Source organism: Thunnus maccoyii, chromosome 3, assembly GCF_910596095.1.
Source record: "Thunnus maccoyii chromosome 3, fThuMac1.1, whole genome shotgun sequence".
Lineage (NCBI taxonomy): Eukaryota > Metazoa > Chordata > Actinopteri > Scombriformes > Scombridae > Thunnus > Thunnus maccoyii.
In genome coordinates this window covers 37,161,901-37,181,399 of record NC_056535.1, presented here as the reverse complement: position 1 = coordinate 37,181,399, position 19,499 = coordinate 37,161,901, and the positions used below count along the sequence as shown (strand labels likewise).

General features: G+C 43.8%; 3 protein-coding genes across 5 annotated transcripts; 1 reads left to right on the top strand and 2 right to left on the bottom strand.

Annotated features, from left to right (window-relative positions):
• Positions 1–819: 819 nt before the first annotated feature.
• On the bottom strand, positions 820–6,421 carry LOC121890958 (MKRN2 opposite strand protein). Its single transcript, XM_042403637.1, has 4 exons — positions 6,084–6,421; positions 4,002–4,051; positions 2,136–2,304; positions 820–1,049 (listed from the first exon to the last, which is right to left on the bottom strand). Exons 1-4 carry the CDS (start codon positions 6,278–6,280, stop codon positions 824–826), a joined length of 642 nt encoding a protein of 213 aa, XP_042259571.1. The 5' UTR covers positions 6,281–6,421; the 3' UTR covers positions 820–823.
• A 118-nt stretch (positions 6,422–6,539) lies between these two features.
• mkrn2os.1 (MKRN2 opposite strand, tandem duplicate 1) lies at positions 6,540–18,074 on the bottom strand. Of its 3 annotated transcripts, none has more exons than XM_042403623.1 (6): positions 17,993–18,074; positions 13,030–13,266; positions 12,485–12,531; positions 9,181–9,349; positions 7,996–8,199; positions 6,540–6,690 (listed from the first exon to the last, which is right to left on the bottom strand). In XM_042403623.1, the coding sequence occupies exons 2-6, from the start codon at positions 13,257–13,259 to the stop codon at positions 6,636–6,638; spliced, it is 705 nt and encodes a 234-aa protein (XP_042259557.1). In that variant the 5' UTR covers positions 13,260–13,266; positions 17,993–18,074; the 3' UTR covers positions 6,540–6,635. The 3 variants fall into 3 exon arrangements, with proteins under 3 accessions (XP_042259557.1, XP_042259543.1, XP_042259547.1); XM_042403609.1 differs by lacking the exon at positions 17,993–18,074 and adding an exon at positions 15,041–15,401; XM_042403613.1 differs by lacking the exon at positions 17,993–18,074 and having other exon boundaries at positions 13,030–13,482.
• Positions 14,618–19,472, top strand: LOC121890967 (probable E3 ubiquitin-protein ligase makorin-2). The gene is made up of 4 exons (XM_042403645.1): positions 14,618–14,782; positions 15,696–15,824; positions 18,054–18,172; positions 19,049–19,472. The coding sequence occupies exons 1-4, from the start codon at positions 14,757–14,759 to the stop codon at positions 19,219–19,221; spliced, it is 447 nt and encodes a 148-aa protein (XP_042259579.1). The 5' UTR covers positions 14,618–14,756; the 3' UTR covers positions 19,222–19,472.
• Positions 19,473–19,499: the final 27 nt, after the last annotated feature.

Below are 19,499 nucleotides of genomic sequence, written 5' to 3'. Positions count from 1 at the left end.
GGCTGTTGGCAGCCGGCTGTGTGGATGTATCAGGAGGTGCCAGGATGTTGTTGGGCTGGATGCAGAGCAGAGAGGGTGGAACAGAGACAAGGCAGGGGTTTGTGACACTGGCAGGGAGAGTCTGTGTCTCTGTACTTGTCATTGTGGGGACTGATGTCTGTCAGGCGTTGGACTTGCCTGGTGAAACTTCCTTTCTCTCTTCTCAGCATCTTTCTTCACTTTGGTTAACCGAGCACAGAGCACACTGTTCTCCTGCCTCTAGACTTCCTCTGAGGTCAGATGCCAAGGCCTGGTTGTCTCTCTTGAGCTGCTGCAGCTCCTTTAAGCTGCTGCAGAGTTGTCTGGGGGGTCAGGCATCCTGGCCTAGGCCAGCTCTTTGAATCCAGTAAAGTCTAGCTCCAGCAAGGCCATACTGTTCTTCAGCTGGTTGGTGGAGCTGGCAGGTGTGGGAGGGACAGAGATGGACGAGGTGGCGGGGTTCTCTACTGGGCTCTCATCATCTTCACTATCAGAGGGGACATTGGTCCTCTTGGTGTCCACCTCAACTTTCAACAGGGGGAATATCTCTTCAAATGACTCCAGGTTGGCTTCATTTACTTGGACCATGACCTTTTCTTTGATGATGTGATGGCAAGCAGAGGGTCTTCCTTGTGAAGGTGTTCATCTTTAATCTGCTTCCTGAGCTGATGTCCTCGCTGGATACGTATGGATAATTGCTGCACAGAGTATCCTTCCAGATGTAGATGGAATCAGTGAAGAATATGAGGTTGTTCGTCTTCCTTCTTTTTGTTGGGCGTAGTCAGTGAAGAGGACCTCTGGGTTTTCATGTTTCCTCTGCTTGTCTGTCCTCCTGTCTGTCCACCATGTAGTATTGGTGTCTCTGGATGTGTTGGTACAGTGTGGTGTATTTGTTGACCCTCCTCATCCTTGGCAGGATGAAGCTGTGAGTGAACGTTTCTCTGCTCAGAGCACTGCGTCCCTCTGCAGCGAGGACGCTGTTCACGAACTGAAGACAGAAGCTGAAGCAGTTATGGTTCTCCTCATCGAACCTGAGAGACAGACAGACAGATGTCAGAGACATACAATAGGAAACTGTTCAGAGTATAATTATGTTTTAAAGGATAATTCTGACTAATAATTTTCTATAATTTTCTTCATGTTTGGATCAAAACCAACAATGAACTGATCTACTAACAAGTATTGTGTGTGTATCAGTGTGTGTTAAAGCAGCAGTCAGGTGTCTGTAATCATTCCTCCTGTTCATACTGGATATTAAAAGATCCTTCAAATGTGTTTTCAATGGAAGTGATGGAGGATAAAATCCACAGTGTGTCCACACAGTCATTTAAAGTCTGTGTGAAGCTTCTATTCAGCTTCAGCAGTCTGAGTTAGTCATATCAAGTGGATATCTGACACATTTACAGTCTTTTTAGCATCAAATTCCCTCTTTGTGTTTCCTCGGACAGTGTTTCCCTGTTGAGCTGCACGTGGAAGTATAGTAACAAAAAGAGGAACTTTGCCACTAAAAAGACTGTAATGTTGAAACATCTCTAAATGGTAAATGGGCTGCATTTATACTGCACACTGAACACTACATGCCACCATTTAGATGTATGTTCATCAGGATCTAATCTAATGCACATTCATACAAACTCACACACCAGGAGAAATTTGGGGTTAAGTGTTTTGCCCAAAGTCACTTTGACATGCAGAGTCTTCCAATTATTGGACGATCTGCTCTACCTCCTGAGCCACAGCCGTCCCTGCTACTCTACTTGATTTGACTCATTTGGATGTCTGAAACTTCATATTAGCTTCAGATAAACTTTAAACTCCCTCACAGGTGTGTTTTGTACTAATATGGCGCTGGTGAGGATGGCTGTTGTTGCTTGGTGTCCTCCTCAACTTTGTGTTTTTCTTGTTGTCTTAGTGTTGTTCTCTATTTTTTTTGCAACTTGTAACGTGCTGATCAAGAACAATAGACAGTCTCTTCTGGATATAAACTTGAAACTTGAAACACGTTTTTGCACAGAAGGAGAACTGTGGATTTTGTCCCCCATCACTTCCATTGTAAATGCATTATGAAGGGATCTTCTAATGGTCAGTATGTGTAAAGAGATCAGGTGTACGTGTACCTGCGCCAAGCCGGGTCCCACATGGGTCCGTCAGAGAAGCGGTCCAGGTACTGGTCCCACTGAGCCAGCAGGTGGAACATGTCAGGTCGGACCAGAGGAACGCTGATGCAGCGCTCCCATCCACTGTGGTCTCTACGCACTCCCCCTCGAGTGTAGTTATACACAACTCCTGTACACACACACACGCACACACGCAGACACACAGATATCCTTGTTAGGACATTGCACTGACCTCCAAACAGTTTTGGGTTTTGACAGCCAAACCCAAACCCTAACCTTAACCAGGACCTCAGACATGACTTTTTGCCTCATTAGGGCCAGGCTTTGGTCCCCATGAGGACTACTGGTTGGTGTTTATGTCGGAAACTGTCCCCAAGAGGTAAAAAACACACTCACACACTTGCCCTTGCGTTTCCAATGACCTCACAGCCTACCATCACACTTCTGACACCAAATGAAGTGAAGGAGGTTTCCCAAACCAGGTCTCTTCCACCACCTTAGCAAACAAAGGTTTCAAAGTTTCATCTCCCTTCTGTAGTACAGAAATGTTTTCAGGTACTTCCCACATTTTATTAGACAGCAAACTCTTTCCTTCAGGTTCTGTTGGCCTTTGCTGCCCCTCAAAGCAGTGTCTGGATTTTCTTGGCCCCTTAGTGCCATCCTCACACAGACTACTGTCAAGGTCTGGGAGTGATTGGACACCAGCTTTCGCCAGGGATCGAATGATCACAGGAGAAGAAACATTCATATTGACGAGGCCAACAGAACCTGACAGAAAGAATGGGAAATGCCTGAAAATATTTCTGTACTGCAGAGTGAAGATGAAACTTTAAAACCTTTGTTTGCCAAGGACAAATGTTATCTTATTCTCATGTTGTGTGTTTTTAGCTGTCTTGCTAACATTAGCCACAGCTGCACCTACATTCAGGACTCACCTGATGCTAACGTTAGCCGCAGGTATGCTTGCGTTCAGGAGTCACCTGATGCTAACGTTAGCCACAGGTATGCTTGCGTTCAGGAGTCACCTGATGCTAACGTTAGCCACAGGTATGCTTGCATTCAGGAGTCACCTGATGCTAACCTTAGCCACAGGTATGCTTGCGTTCAGGAGTCACCTGATGCTAACATTAGCCACAGGTATGCTTGCGTTCAGGAGTCACCTGATGCTAACGTTAGCCACAGGTATGCTTGCGTTCAGGAGTCACCAGTTTAGTTCAGATTTGGAGGTAAGCTGAGGTCAGGGCTTGTGAGGCTATACTAATGTTAGCTGTGGATGGTCAGCAAGTCCTTCCAAACTGTTTTCTGCCTGTTTGTTAAACGTCTCATTTTCTGTTTCTACATGTTGAATATAAACGATGCAGCGTGTGTGTGGAGGATTCTGATGGAGCTGACGGCTGAGTAACAAGGTAAAGAGTAATATAAGGTGTTATTTTTGCTGCTGAGTAATAAGTTAAGTAATCTAAATACTTCTAATTTGATGTAATTAGGAATAAATTACCATTTCCAAGTAACTTGCCCAACACTGGCTGTGATGATTCAGACCTGCAGCTGAGGCCACAACCAGGATCTGTACCTGACACATAACTCATCATATTCTGTCATGACACAGCTCCGCCTTCCTCTGTGACCTTTCACCCTGACCTTTCAGGCGCTCTGTACAAGTCCTCACAATCTCAGTGAACAGACTAATGTCCCCATATCACCAGTAAAACAGGTTCTCACACACAGAGCTGTAGCTCTCTGAAAAGTAAAGTGTCTTCTCATTGGCTCTCCATCTTCTGTTTATATTTATGTTTATTGTTGTTTGTGTTTAGAAAGGCTCAAACTAAACAGATGTCAGTCTGACCTTTGATCCCTGAGCCCCACCTGCAGTGTTGGAGATGCCGGTGTGAAGATCTGATGTCCCGTCAAACTCCCTGAAAAATCAGCAGAACACACACTGGTTACATATACTGGTTTAAACTGGTTTATCAATCAAGTTATTTATATAGCACCAAATCCCAACAGACGTTATCTCAGGGCTCTTTCCACATAGAGCAGGTCTAGACCGTTTAATCTGCAGAGACCCAACATTCTTCCATGAGCAGCAGCAGGAAAAACTCCCCTTTAACAGGAAGAAACCTCAAACAGAACCGGACTCTAGGTGACGCCATCTGCCTCGACTGGTTGGGTTGAGAAAGAAAGAAGGAGGGAGAGAGACAGAGAGAAGCATAATAACAACAATAAGAACAATAGAGATATGACTAATAATAATAATAGCAGGCTCAAGTAATCCCGTCCGTAACTAGGGGGTCCATGACCCTGATCCGCAGGAATCTGTGAGATGAGGAAGCACAAAAACTCTGTGGAAGAAGCCAAGTTAGTGACATGCATTAATGAATGCATACAGATGGAGAGAAGGAGGAGGAGAGAGGAGCTCAGTGCATCATGGGAAGTCCCCCAGCACTCTAGGCCTATAGCAGCATAACTAAGGGCTGATCCAAGGCGAGCCTGGTCGGCCCTAACTATAAGCTTTATCAAAAAGGAAAGTTTGAAGCCTACTCTTAAACATAGAGAGGGTGTCTGCACCCCGCACTGAATCTGGAAGATGGTTCCACAGGAGAGGAGCCTGATAGCTGAAGGCTCTGCCTCCCATTCTACTTTTAAAGACTGTAGGGACCACCAGTAAGCTGCATACTGGGAGCACAGTGTTCTAGTGGGGTAATAGGGTACTATGAGCTCTTTAAGACATGTAAAGAGCTCATAGTACCATGAAGTGAGACTTGAAGCTGCTTGGCTCATAGAGGGGGCAACTGGGTACACTACTGTATCCATGTAAAGGTGCAGTTTAGCAGTTTTCAAGTCCCTCTCAATGTTCTTATAAATACAGAAAATACGGTAGGAACTATAATCCAACCTTGGGGAAACCCTTGGAAATCTCTAAAAAGTCTGATTTAAGACCATCTGTAAAAACACTTTGTGTCTGTAAGATAATTCCTGAACCATTTTATAGCTGTGTCCCCTGTTCCAATATTTAACAGTAGCTCACAGTCCACAGAGTCAAACGCTTTTCACAAATTAACGAATAAAGCAGCACAGTGTTGTACCTGTTGGTGATGTGTGTGTATACCTGTATGTATCTACCTGTTGCTGATGTGTGTGTATACCTGTATGTATCTACCTGTTGGTGATGTGTGTATACCAGTGTGTATCTACCTGTTGGTGATGTGTGTGTATACCTGTATGTATCTACCTGTTGGTGATGTGTGTGTATACTTGTATGTATCTACCTGTTGGTGATGTGTGTGTATACCTGTATGTATCTACCTGTTGGTGATGTGTGTGTATATCTGTGTGTATCTACCTGTTGGTGATGTGTGTGTATATCTGTGTGTATCTACCTGTTGGTGATGTGTGTGTATACCTGTATGTATCTACCTGTTGGTGATGTGTGTGTATACCTGTATGTATCTACCTGTTGGTGATGTGTGTGTATACTTGTATGTATCTACCTGTTGGTGATGTGTGTGTATACCTGTATGTATCTACCTGTTGGTGATGTGTGTGTATACCTGTATGTATCTACCTGTTGGTGATGTGTGTATACCAGTGTGTATCTACCTGTTGGTGATGTGTGTGTATACCTGTATGTATCTACCTGTTGGTGATGTGTGTGTATACTTGTATGTATCTACCTGTTGGTGATGTGTGTGTATACTTGTATGTATCTACCTGTTGGTGATGTGTGTGTATACCAGTGTGTATCTACCTGTTGGTGATGTGTGTGTATACTTGTATGTATCTACCTGTTGGTGATGTGTGTGTATACTTGTATGTATCTACCTGTTGGTGATGTGTGTGTATACCAGTGTGTATCTACCTGTTGGTGATGTGTGTGTATACCTGTATGTATCTACCTGTTGGTGATGTGTGTGTATACCAGTGTGTATCTATGATGTGTGTGTATACCTGTTGTCATCAGCAGGTGTGATCAGCAGGCAGCAGGAGCTCTTGTGTGCGTTGGTGAGGGGGGAGGGCAGGCTAACCGGCGCCTCCTGCAGTCTGCTCCCCCTCAGCTCCTCCCCACAGCTCGGACACTCCTCCGGTACCGAGAAACAGAAGATCTGCTTCTGACAGTGAGTCAGCCGGATCACACCGCGCTCCATCGCTGCTGCTCTTCCTTCACCTCCACCTCCAACCTCCTCAACTTAACTCCACCTCAACTTCTCCTTAGCTTAACTCCAACCTCCACCTTTTACTCCTCAAGTCTTCTTTTTACTCCTCACCTGTTCCTCCTCTCTCCTCCTCACCAGTTCCCCCTCACCTGTTCCTCCTCCCCTTTCCTGTCCCCCCCCCTCACCTGTTCCTCCTCTCTCCCCCTCACCAGTTCCCCCTCACCTGTTCCTCCTCACCTGTCCTGTTCCCCCTCCTCACCTCTTCCTCCTCTTTCCTCCTGTCTTCTGTTTGTCTGTCGTCTATTTTCTTCTTCTCTCCTCCTCGGTGTCACACCTGGTTGCTGGGTTACAGCCTATCAGATGACATCACTGCCCGGCTCTGGCCTATCAGGTTGCAGGTCCTGTCAGACAGACAGTCATGTGACCACCGGCTCACCCGGTCTACTGTTTTGCAGCGTCGTCATGGAAACCAGCGCTTATCGTTAAAAGGCCAAAAATACACAAGATTTCATGTAAAATCTATAAACTGTAGTTTAATAACAGAAGATTACTGTAGTTTTATGAGACAGTTATTTTCTATTATTTTATTGGTGCCCAGCTGATGGAATATTACTGTTTTTCACAGTGAGATCTGAATCCACCAAACAAAGACAACATACAATATTTTAGTCAAAATAACTTTTGGTGGCATTGGAAGAATTATTTACAAGTAACATTTTACAGTGTGTGTGGTTCAGGTGTGTTTTCTGTTGTATAAAATATTGGGTGTAAAGTTTTGATAATAACTGTAAGGTCACATTTATCCCGACCATTCAAACACTGTGCAACATTTATTGATAATACCTATCCCAGGGATGGTATTAGTGATACTCTTATCAATACTCCTTATCAGTTCTTTTTCATTAGTAAAGAACTGCAGGGACAGAGAGGAGAAGCTGCAGTGTGACCATAAATTACACCACAAGTACTGATAAATGAACCAACTATACCCAGGTCTTTAATCCAGACGTGTTTTTGGGGGCAAAGCGAGTTTCTCTCTGACGCTGAACTGTATGTAGGCCAGACGCTGCAGCTCACCTGTCAGACGGAGATCTGATCTGTCAGCTCAGGTGTGTCTGAGGACAAACTGTCGCATGTGGACGTCACGTGTGCGAGACATTTAATCACGTGTGATTCTGTCACATGTTCCAGCGGTTCGGTGCAGCAGGAAGTGTTGACATCTTTAAACTTAAAACCTGATTTAGAGACATTATTTACTTTATTTCATTCACTTATTTTATTGTATTCATGTTGTAAAATTTTATTGATCTTGTATTTTACTATAATTAATATTATTATATATTTTTATTCCTCTTTATTTTATTTGTCTTGTCTTTTATCCACTTTTTAAATCTAGTTTTTACTTAACTCTTTTATTATTAATTATTGTTAGTAGTATTATTAGTATTATAACTTTTAAATCTATTTATTTTATTACATTTTCATAATTTTTATTTGTCGTGTGCATTAGTGTCAAGTTGTTTTTTCTCTGTGGTCCAGATCCGCCATCTTGTCTGCAGCCAAGTCCCCCTCGATCAAACAAACACTTCTGAAAATCCCAGCAAATACACCGAGCCGGCGGGTAGTTCAGGGATGCTGGGACACCTGAGTGTTCCAGCGAATACACCGAGCCGGCGGGTAGTTCAGGGATGCTGGGAGTGTCTTACACTGCGGTGCTGTAGTATCCATGGCGACAGACGTGCTGGTACATAGACAGGTATCTGGAGGTCGTCTCCATCCTTGGCAGCACAAATTGAGCTGTGAAACAATCTCTGCTGATTGGCTGGTGTCCCTGCGACCTCATCAGATAGTTAATGAAGCCCAGAGCGAAACCATAGCAACAAGAGCCGAACTCCCTCTCCTCCTGAAACCTGCAGACAGACAGGTCAGAGAGACAGACAGGTCAGGTCAGGTCAGAGACAGACAGGTCAGACAGACAGACAGGTCAGAGAGACAGACAGGTCAGGTCAGGTCAGAGACAGACAGGTTAGGTCAGAGAGACAGACAGGTCAGAGACAGACAGGTCAGGTCAGACAGACAGGTCAGGTCAGATAGACAGGTCAGAGAGACAGGTCAGGTCAGAGACAGACAGGTCAGGTCAGGTCAGACAGACAGGTCAGGTCAGAGAGACAGGTCAGGTCAGACAGACAGGTCAGAGAGTCAGGTCAGGTCAGACAGACAGGTCAGACAGACAGACAGGTCAGACAGACAGGTCAGAGAGTCAGGTCAGGTCAGACAGACAGGTCAGACAGACAGACAGGTCAGACAGACAGGTCAGGTCAGACAGACAGGTCAGGTCAGACAGACAGGTAGGGGAGAGAGGTAGGTCAGGTCAGACAGACAGGTCAGACAGACAGGTCAGGTCAGGTCAGAGACAGACAGGTCAGGTCAGAGAGACAGACAGGTCAGAGAGACAGACAGACAGGTCAGAGAGACAGACAGGTCAGGTCAGAGAGACACACAGGTCAGGTCAGAGAGACACACAGGTCAGGTCAGACAGACAGGTCAGGTCAGAGAGACAGACAGGTCAGGTCAGAGAGACAGACAGGTCAGAGACAGACAGGTCAGGTCAGAGAGACAGACAGGTCAGGTCAGAGACAGACAGGTCAGAGACAGACAGGTCAGGTCAGAGACAGACAGGTCAGGTCAGACAGACAGGTCAGGTCAGAGAGACAGACAGGTCAGGTCAGAGACAGACAGGTCAGGTCAGAGAGACAGACAGGTCAGAGACAGACAGGCCAGGTCAGAGAGACAGACAGGTCAGGTCAGAGAGACAGACAGGTCAGAGACAGACAGGTCAGGTCAGAGAGACAGACAGGTCAGAGACAGACAGGTCAAAGAAAGTGAAACACCTGTCTGGTGTCCAGGTGTCCAAGTGAGCAAACATCTCCAGGTGTTTGTCCCACAGTGTCATGAAGCTGAGGATGCGGTTGCTAGGGGCGACCAGAGGGACGATGATGCTCTGCTCCCATCCCTGCTGCTGACAGGTCACTCCCCCCTCTGTGTAACTGAACACCACACCTGTAATAACACATAAACACACCTGTAATAACACATAAACACACCTGTAATAACACATAAACACACCTGTAATAACAACATAAAGACACCTGTAATAACACATAAACACACCTGTAATAACACATAAACACACCTGTAATAACAACATAAACACACCTGTAATAACACATAAACACACCTGTAATAACACACAAACACACCTGTAATAACACATAAACACACCTGTAATAACAACATAAACACACCTGTAATAACACATAAACACACCTGTAATAACAACATAAACACACCTGTAATAACACATAAACACACCTGTTATAACACATAAACACACCTGTAATAACACATAAACACACCTGTAATAACAACACAAACACACCTGTAATAATAACATAAAGACACCTGTAATAACACATAAACACACCTGTAATAACAACATAAACACACCTGTAATAACAACATAAACACACCTGTAATAACACATAAACACACCTGTAATAACAACATAAAGACACCTGTAATAACAACATAAACACACCTGTAATAACAACATAAACACACCTGTAATAACACATAAACACACCTGTAATAACACATAAACACACCTGTAATAACACATAAACACACCTGTAATAACAACATAAAGACACCTGTAATAACAACATAAACACACCTGTAATAACAACATAAAGACACCTGTAATAACAACATAAACACACCTGTAATAACAACATAAACACACCTGTAATAAGACATAAACACACCTGTAATAACAACATAAACACACCTGTAATGACAACATAAACACACCTGTAATAACAACATAAAGACACCTGTAATAACAACATAAAGACACCTGTAATAACACATAAACACACCTGTAATAACAACATAAACACACCTGTAATGACAACATAAACACACCTGTAATAACACATAAACACACCTGTAATAACAACATAAACACACCTGTAATAACACATAAACACACCTGTAATAACAACATAAACACACCTGTAATAACAACATAAACACACCTGTAATAACAACATAAACACACCTGTAATAAGACATAAACACACCTGTAATAACAACATAAAGACACCTGTAATAACAACATAAACACACCTGTAATAACAACATAAACACACCTGTAATAACACATAAACACACCTGTAATAACAACATAAAGACACCTGTAATAACAACATAAACACACCTGTAATAACAACATAAACACACCTGTAATAACAACATAAACACACCTGTAATAACACATAAACACACCTGTAATAACAACATAAACACACCTGTAATAACACATAAACACACCTGTAATAACACATAAACACACCTGTAATAACAACATAAAGACACCTGTAATAACAACATAAAGACACCTGTAATAACAACATAAACACACCTGTAATAACAACATAAACACACCTGTAATAACAACATAAACACACCTGTAATAAGACATAAACACACCTGTAATAACACATAAACAAACCTGTAATAACAACATAAACACACCTGTAATAACACATAAACACACCTGTAATAACAACATAAAGACACCTGTAATAACAACATAAACACACCTGTAATAACAACATAAAGACACCTGTAATAACAACATAAACACACCTGTAATAACAACATAAACACACCTGTAATAACACATAAACACACCTGTAATAACAACATAAAGACACCTGTAATAACAACATATAGACACCTGTAATAACACACAAACACACCTGTAATAACACATAAACACACCTGTAATAACAACATAAAGACACCTGTAATAACAACATAAACACACCTGTAATAACAACATAAAGACACCTGTAATAACAACATAAACACACCTGTAATAACAACATAAACACACCTGTAATAACAACATAAACACACCTGTAATAAGACATAAACACACCTGTAATAACAACATAAAGACACCTGTAATAACACACAAACACACCTGTAATAAGACATAAACACACCTGTAATAACAACATAAACACACCTGTAATAACAACATAAACACACCTGTAATAACAACATAAACACACCTGTAATAACACATAAACACACCTGTAATAACACATAAACACACCTGTAATAACACACAAACACACCTGTAATAACACATAAACACACCTGTAATAACAACATAAAGACACCTGTAATAACAACATAAACACACCTGTAATAACAACATAAAGACACCTGTAATAACAACATAAACACACCTGTAATAACAACATAAACACACCTGTAATAACAACATAAACACACCTGTAATAAGACATAAACACACCTGTAGTAACAACATAAACACACCTGTAATAACAACATAAAGACACCTGTAATAACAACATAAAGACACCTGTAATAACAACATAAAGACACCTGTAATAACACATAAACACACCTGTAATAACAACATAAACACACCTGTAATAACACATAAACACACCTGTAATGACAACATAAACACACCTGTAATAACACATAAACACACCTGTAATAACACATAAATACACCTGTAATAACACATAAACACACCTGTAATAACAACATAAACACACCTGTAATAACAACATAAACACACCTGTAATAATAACATAAACACACCTGTAATAACACACAAACACACCTGTAATAACAACATAAACACACCTGTAATAACAACATAAACACACCTGTAATAATAACATAAACACACCTGTAATAACACACAAACACACCTGTAATAACAACATAAACACACCTGTAATAATAACATAAACACACCTGTTATAACAACATAAACACACCTGTAATAACACATAAACACACCTGTAATAACACATAAATACACCTGTAATAACAACATAAACACACCTGTAATAACACATAAACACACCTGTAATAACACATAAACACACCTGTAATAATAACATAAAGACACCTGTAATAACAACATAAACACACCTGTAATAACACATAAACACACCTGTAATAACACATAAATACACCTGTAATAACACATAAACACACCTGTAATAACAACATAAACACACCTGTAATAACACATTAATAGAACAGAATATGACTGTATAGAGATGAATAAGCAGCTGTTACCTGCAGAGTTGGAGACGCCCACATGGAGCTCAGACTGATTTTCTTCTCTGAAGAAACAAACAGCTGATCACATTTCATAAAACATCAAATAATGTGTAGTGTAATGTGCAGGTTTCTGTCTGATGCTAATCAATAGAAATATCACACATAACAACAACACGTGGCTGAGGTCTTATAATTATTAATTAATTAATTAATTAATTTTCATCTTATTTTGAATATTTGTGTCTCATGTCATTGCTTTATTGTGTTTTCGTCCCTGAGATACTATTTCCTGTTGTTGTTGTTGTTGTTGTTATTGTTGTTGTGTACTTGTTTTAACATGTAGGCTACAACTTTTGTTGAATAAAGTTTTGTATTTAAAAAATGCTGCGGATGTGAAGTACTCAATATTATAATTATACATTAATAACAGCAATATTACCAGATGCTTTTAAATCATAGAAAATATTAAAAATAAATCAAATAAAATCAAGAAAAACCCGTCTGTGATGTGAAATGATGTGGAGCAGTGATGGAGGCTGCAGATGATTCTGACTGTTTACCTGAAGCCAGCAGGTCCCTGCTGTGACGTCATGAGGAAGCAGCAGCTCGCGCGGTGTCCATTTCTGACCGGAGCCCGGATCCGGACCGGAGCCTCCGTCAGGCCGAAGTGCACCGCCTGCCCGCACACCGGGCACCGCAGCCCGGCGAGAGCCGCGGGACTCGCCGGGCCGTCCAACGTGTACACGGTCCGGCCGCAGTGACTGAACCGCAGCAGGTCTCTGAGCTCCATGAGGGGTCTGGACAGGTAGACAGGTAGACACGTAGACAGGTAGACAGGTAGACAGGTAAACAGGCAGGAGGACGGACAGGTAGACACGTAGACAGGTAGACAGGTGGATAGGTAGACAGGCAGACAGGTAGACAGGTAAACAGGCAGGAAGTGGACCAGGTGACAGGTGGGGGCGGAGCCTCCGGTGAAGCAGGAACAGTAAAACGCTCGCCTGCATTTATATCAGTCATCTAAATAGCAACCAAATAATCTTCTATTGATCAACTAATCAATTAATCAACTCATGGTTGCAGTTATTTTATGTTGAAAATAATTAAATTAATCAGCAACTACTTTGATAATTGATTAATCTAAAATTCTCTGATTGCTGCTTCTTAACTGTGAATATTTTCTGGTGTCTTTCGTCTCTATGACAGTAAACTGAAGATCTTTGTTGTGGATAAAACGAGACATTTAAAGACGTCATCTTTGGCGTTTTCCTACATTTTATAGAACAAACAACTAATAATCGATTAATGGATAAAATAATTAACAAATGATTTGATGATGAAAATAATCATTAGTTGCAGGTCAAGTTTCATCTATAACAATAATGCATCATATTCAATAAACTCTTTGTGTGTGAAATCTGAATCTGCAGCTAAGAGTTCATTCAACATCATGAACATACAGACATTCAGCATTTAAATCGAAATGCGCATTGTTGTGCAGAACATAATTATATGTAAAAATATAAGAAATGTGTAAAATAAATAAAAATAATAAGTGAAGTCATTTTGACCTTTTAAACAACACTTTATTCTTGGTGGCTTTATTCTCAGAATCACTTCTACTCATTCTGACTTTTGGCTGTAAAAGGTAAAGATGAACCCTTTAATGAGAGCAGGGTTACGACTGTAATCAGGAGCGTTGATGAGCAGTAAACTTTGTATTTTGGGTTCATTATTTTGGGGGCTTGGTAATACGATCCTTACAACATAATCAAATAATTTCCAAAGAACAATAAGTAAACAATAATAACACTGAAGGACACCATGAAGCTAATCAGAGGACACAGAACATAATTCTTCTTATACATCAGTGTACGCAGACTTTCCAAGTATAAATTAGATTCACCCAAAAAAACAAGTATGTTTGTATGTGGAATTTACCAGTTAAGTATAAGAGCAGTTACGTAACACAAAGGTTTGTTAGTCTCATCATGACAGACGGACTTCTGTCATCATCAGGTCAGACAGCTTATTCCTTTATGTGAGCGAAACTGGCCTGTAATATTGGTTGTTATTTAATTGTATTTATTTTTATTTCCTCGTATTTGTTTAATAACTCTGGTTCACATTCCACACAGCAGGTGGCGCTAACGCTCCGCCAGTAAACAGCAAGTAGAAGAGTTCAGAGGAACCTTCCTGCAGCGGCTGCTGAGTCAGCCGGAGCGGTTTAAACGGGACACCGACAGGGCAACTTCGAAGCTGGAACAGCCGAAGCTGCGCGAGGACGATGAGCACCAAACAGGTGACCTGCAGGTGAGTCTGTGAGCTCGTCACCTGTCTGTCTGTCTGTCACCTGTCGGTCTTTCTCTCCGTCTCGCGCGCGCGTCTTTCGCTCAGATCACTGCGCACACGTTAGCCTCGTGCTAATGTTTTTAGCTGTTAGCTGCTAGCTGTTAGCTTGTGTTCCGTCGTCACTGCAAGTTTAAACTCTGACAGAGTATCAAAGGCGCGCGCCCTGAGGTCCTGTCAGCTCCGCGTGAAACAGCAGCACTGAGCTGCAGGTAAACACACCTGAGCTGATGAGTCAGGAGATCACTGCTGAGATTTCTCTGACGTCACACGGTGTCCTCTGACGTCACACCGTCCTCCACAGACATCCAGGGGTCCTGGAACAGGTTTCAGACGTGCTTGAGGTGGTCTCGTAGGGCCTTGAAGAGCTTTCAGGGGCCACTGAAGAGTTTCCAGCAGTCCTTGAAGAAGTTCCTCTGGTCCTTGAGGAGGTTCTTATAGTCCTTGACAGGTTTAAGGGGTACTTGAGAAGGTCCAAGTAACGCTTTAGAAGACATGTGGTCCTCGAGGAGATTACAAGGGGCTTTAAGAGGTTCCTATGGTCCTCCAAGAGGTTCCTATGGTCCTTGCAGAGGTTCCTATGGTCCTCCAAGAGGTTCCTATGGTCCTTGAAGAAGTTCAAGGGGTTCTTGAGAAGGTTATCAGAGGTTCTTGAGTGTGTTATCTGTGGCAATACTGTTGCTATGGTTACCTGCAGTTTAACAAACAGTTTTAGGTGAGCACAGACACCTGCTAGCTAGTCACAGAGCAAGTTGTCTTGTTGCCATGGCGATTAGTGTGTGTTTTTTGGAATCTGGTGAATGTTGCCATGGTGATGAGTGTGTGTTTGCTGATGTCACTTGCTGTGCAGCAGGTGTAACAGGTGTGTGTGTTGCAGGTATTTCCTCCATGGTGTGTGCAGGGAGGGCAGCCGCTGCCTGTTCTCTCACGACCCGACCACCAGTAAACCCTCCACCATCTGCAAGTTCTACCAGAGAGGAGTGTGTGCCTACGGAGAACGCTGCAGGTAACACTCACCTGACAGACATGTAACGCTCACCTGACAGACAGGTAACACTCACCTGACAGACATGTAACGCTCACCTGACAGACATGTAACACTCACCTGACAGACAGGTAACGCTCACCTGACAGACAGGTAACACTCACCTGACAGACAGGTAACACTCACCTGACAGACGGGTAACACTCACCTGACAGACGGGTAACACTCACCTGACAGACAGGTAACACTCACCTGACAGACATGTAACACTCACCTGACAGACATGTAACACTCACCTGACAGACAGGTAACGCTCACCTGACAGACAGGTAACACTCACCTGACAGACGGGTAACACTCACCTGACAGACGGGTAACACTCACCTGACAGACGGGTAACACTCACCTGACAGACAGGTAACACTCACCTGACAGACGGGTAACACTCACCTGACAGACGGGTAACGCTCACCTGACAGACGGGTAACACTCACCTGACAGACATGTAACACTCACCTGACAGACGGGTAACGCTCACCTGACAGACGGGTAACACTCACCTGACAGACATGTAACGCTCACCTGACAGACATGTAACACTCACCTGACAGACATGTAACGCTCACCTGACAGACATGTAACGCTCACCTGACAGACATGTAACGCTCACCTGACAGACATGTAACACTCACCTGACAGACATGTAACGCTCACCTGACAGACGGGTAACGCTCACCTGACAGACATGTAACACTCACCTGACAGACGGGTAACACTCACCTGACAGACATGTAACGCTCACCTGACAGACAGGTAACACTCACCTGACAGACATGTAACGCTCACCTGACAGACGGGTAACACTCACCTGACAGACATGTAACGCTCACCTGACAGACATGTAACACTCACCTGACAGACATGTAACGCTCACCTGACAGACATGTAACGCTCACCTGACAGACATGTAACACTCACCTGACAGACATGTAACGCTCACCTGACAGACATGTAACGCTCACCTGACAGACGGGTAACACTCACCTGACAGACATGTAACGCTCACCTGACAGACATGTAACACTCACCTGACAGACATGTAACGCTCACCTGACAGACATGTAACGCTCACCTGACAGACAGGTAACGCTCACCTGACAGACGGGTAACGCTCACCTGACAGACATGTAACGCTCACCTGACAGACATGTAACACTCACCTGACAGACAGGTAACACTCACCTGACAGACATGTAACACTCACCTGACAGACGGGTAACACTCACCTGACAGACATGTAACACTCACCTGACAGACGGGTAACACTCACCTGACAGACAGGTAACACTCACCTGACAGACATGTAACGCTCACCTGACAGACAGGTAACACTCACCTGACAGACGGGTAACACTCACCTGACAGACATGTAACGCTCACCTGACAGACAGGTAACACTCACCTGACAGACATGTAACACTCACCTGACAGACATGTAACACTCACCTGACAGACATGTAACGCTCACCTGACAGACATGTAACGCTCACCTGACAGACATGTAACGCTCACCTGACAGACGGGTAACGCTCACCTGACAGACATGTAACACTCACCTGACAGACATGTAACACTCACCTGACAGACGGGTAACACTCACCCTGACAGACATGTAACACTCACCTGACAGACATGTAACACTCACCTGACAGACATGTAACGCTCACCTGACAGACATGTAACGCTCACCTGACAGACATGTAACGCTCACCTGACAGACATGTAACACTCACCTGACAGACGGGTAACACTCACCTGACAGACATGTAACACTCACCTGACAGACAGGTAACACTCACCTGACAGACATGTAACACTCACCTGACAGACAGGTAACACTCACCTGACAGACATGTAACGCTCACCTGACAGACAGGTAACACTCACCTGACAGACATGTAACGCTCACCTGACAGACAGGTAACACTCACCTGACAGACATGTAACACTCACCTGACAGACAGGTAACACTCACCTGACAGACATGTAACGCTCACCTGACAGACATGTAACACTCACCTGACAGACAGGTAACACTCACCTGACAGACATGTAACGCTCACCTGACAGACATGTAACGCTCACCTGACAGACGGGTAACGCTCACCTGACAGACAGGTAACACTCACCTGACAGGTAGTCAGGTGTGTCACCTGTGTGCAGGTAGTCAGGTGTGTCACCTATGTGCAGGTACGACCACATCAAACCTTCATCCAGAGGAGGGGGAGGAGCTTCAGATGAGCAGGCAGGTGGAGGCGGGGCTTCAGTCCGAGCTGGAGGCAGGAAGACGCTGGTCCTCAGAGACAGAGGTGACTGACACACTGCACACACACACTCACATGTTGCACTAACGTGCTAACGACAGGTGTGCATGAGCTGCTCACCTGAGGAGAGGAGCGTCTCCAGGTGTGACTTCAACACCTCACATCAACAGACACGAACACATGAAAGGAAATATCCTTCTTTCAAACTGCTTTTGAAATCGTGGGCGATGTGCTCGTATCAAATGTTCACGCTCTGATTATCGTCGGTAAAAATGTCCCGATAATCAGTGAAGTTTTCTAAAATCCTCCTTTAGTGCTGAAATATATTTAAACTACAGCAGGATTTATACTGTATGATATACTGTCTGTATGATGCACCTTTGTTGGATATAAAAACAGTCTCTGTCTGCCTGTCTGTCTGTCTGTCTGTCTATCTGCCTACCTGTCTGTCTGTCTATCTGCCTACCTGTCTGTCTGCCTGTCTGTCTGTCTGTCTGTCTGTCTGTCTGCCTGTCTGTCTGTCTGCCTGTCTGTCTGTCTGTCTGTCTCCCTGCCTGTCTGTCTGTCTGTCTGCCTGTCTGTCTGCCTGCCTGTCTGTCTGCCTGCCTGTCTGTCTGTCTGTCTGCCTGTCTGTCTGTCTGCCTGCCTGTCTGTCTGTCTGTCTGCCTGTCTGTCTCCCTGCCTACCTGTCTGTCTGACTGTCTGTCTGCCTGTCTGTCTGCCTGTCTGCCTGTCTGTCTGCCTGCCTGCCTGCCTGTCTGTCTGCCTGCCTGTCTGTCTGCCTGCCTGTCTGTCTGTCTGTCTGTCTGTCTGTCTGTCTGCCTACCTGTCTGCCTACCTGTCTGTCTGACTGTCTGTCTGCCTGTCTGTCTGCCTGTCTGCCTGTCTGTCTGCCTGTCTGTCTGCCTGTCTGTCTCTCAGGTCTGGGTGCTGACAGTATGTTCGGGGGTGCAGCAGACAGTTTGGGGTCAGAGGTCACGGCAGCAGCTCCTCAGTCGTATGTGGACGCCATCAGGACGGGATTGGACGCCTCAGCGCAGGAACAAGGTCAGACACAGAAAACGCTGTTTGTGATTGGCTGGTGCTATCGATGATGTAATCAATAAGGCTGAGTGTCCATACAGCATCCTGTTCCCAGTGAGGAGGGTTCATGAAGCTGCAGACACTCTGACCGGCTGGAGGGCAACCAATCATATATTAGATGGGGCGGGACTTGTCACCATGGTAACCAAGAAAATGGAAACTTTCTAACAAAGACAGAAGAGCCGTTAACGGGAGCAGATCACGCTGTATGGACACACGCCGTGACATGTGATCAGGTGTCTGATCAGGTGACTGTTTGAATGTATTCTGTGTGTTTACCTGTGCTCGC

Coding starts and splice junctions, on each gene's coding strand:
- LOC121890958 (XM_042403637.1), bottom strand. CDS start 6,280: ATGGAGCGCGGTGTGATCCGGCTGACTCACTGTCAGAAGCAGATCTTC. Junction 4,052..6,083: donor ACACCTGCTGATGACAACAG/GTATACACACAC, acceptor CTGATTTTTCAG/GGAGTTTGACGGGACATCAG. Junction 1,050..2,135: donor TGGGACCCGGCTTGGCGCAG/GTACACGTACAC, acceptor TCTGTCTCTCAG/GTTCGATGAGGAGAACCATA.
- mkrn2os.1 (XM_042403623.1), bottom strand. CDS start 13,259: ATGGAGCTCAGAGACCTGCTGCGGTTCAGTCACTGCGGCCGGACCGTG. Junction 12,532..13,029: donor CAGGGACCTGCTGGCTTCAG/GTAAACAGTCAG, acceptor TTGTTTCTTCAG/AGAAGAAAATCAGTCTGAGC. Junction 6,691..7,995: donor GGATACTACAGCACCGCAGT/GTAAGACACTCC, acceptor TCTGTCTGACAG/GACCTGCAACCTGATAGGCC.
- LOC121890967 (XM_042403645.1), top strand. CDS start 14,757: ATGAGCACCAAACAGGTGACCTGCAG. Junction 15,825..18,053: donor GCCTACGGAGAACGCTGCAG/GTAACACTCACC, acceptor ACCTATGTGCAG/GTACGACCACATCAAACCTT. Junction 18,173..19,048: donor GCTGGTCCTCAGAGACAGAG/GTGACTGACACA, acceptor TCTGTCTCTCAG/GTCTGGGTGCTGACAGTATG.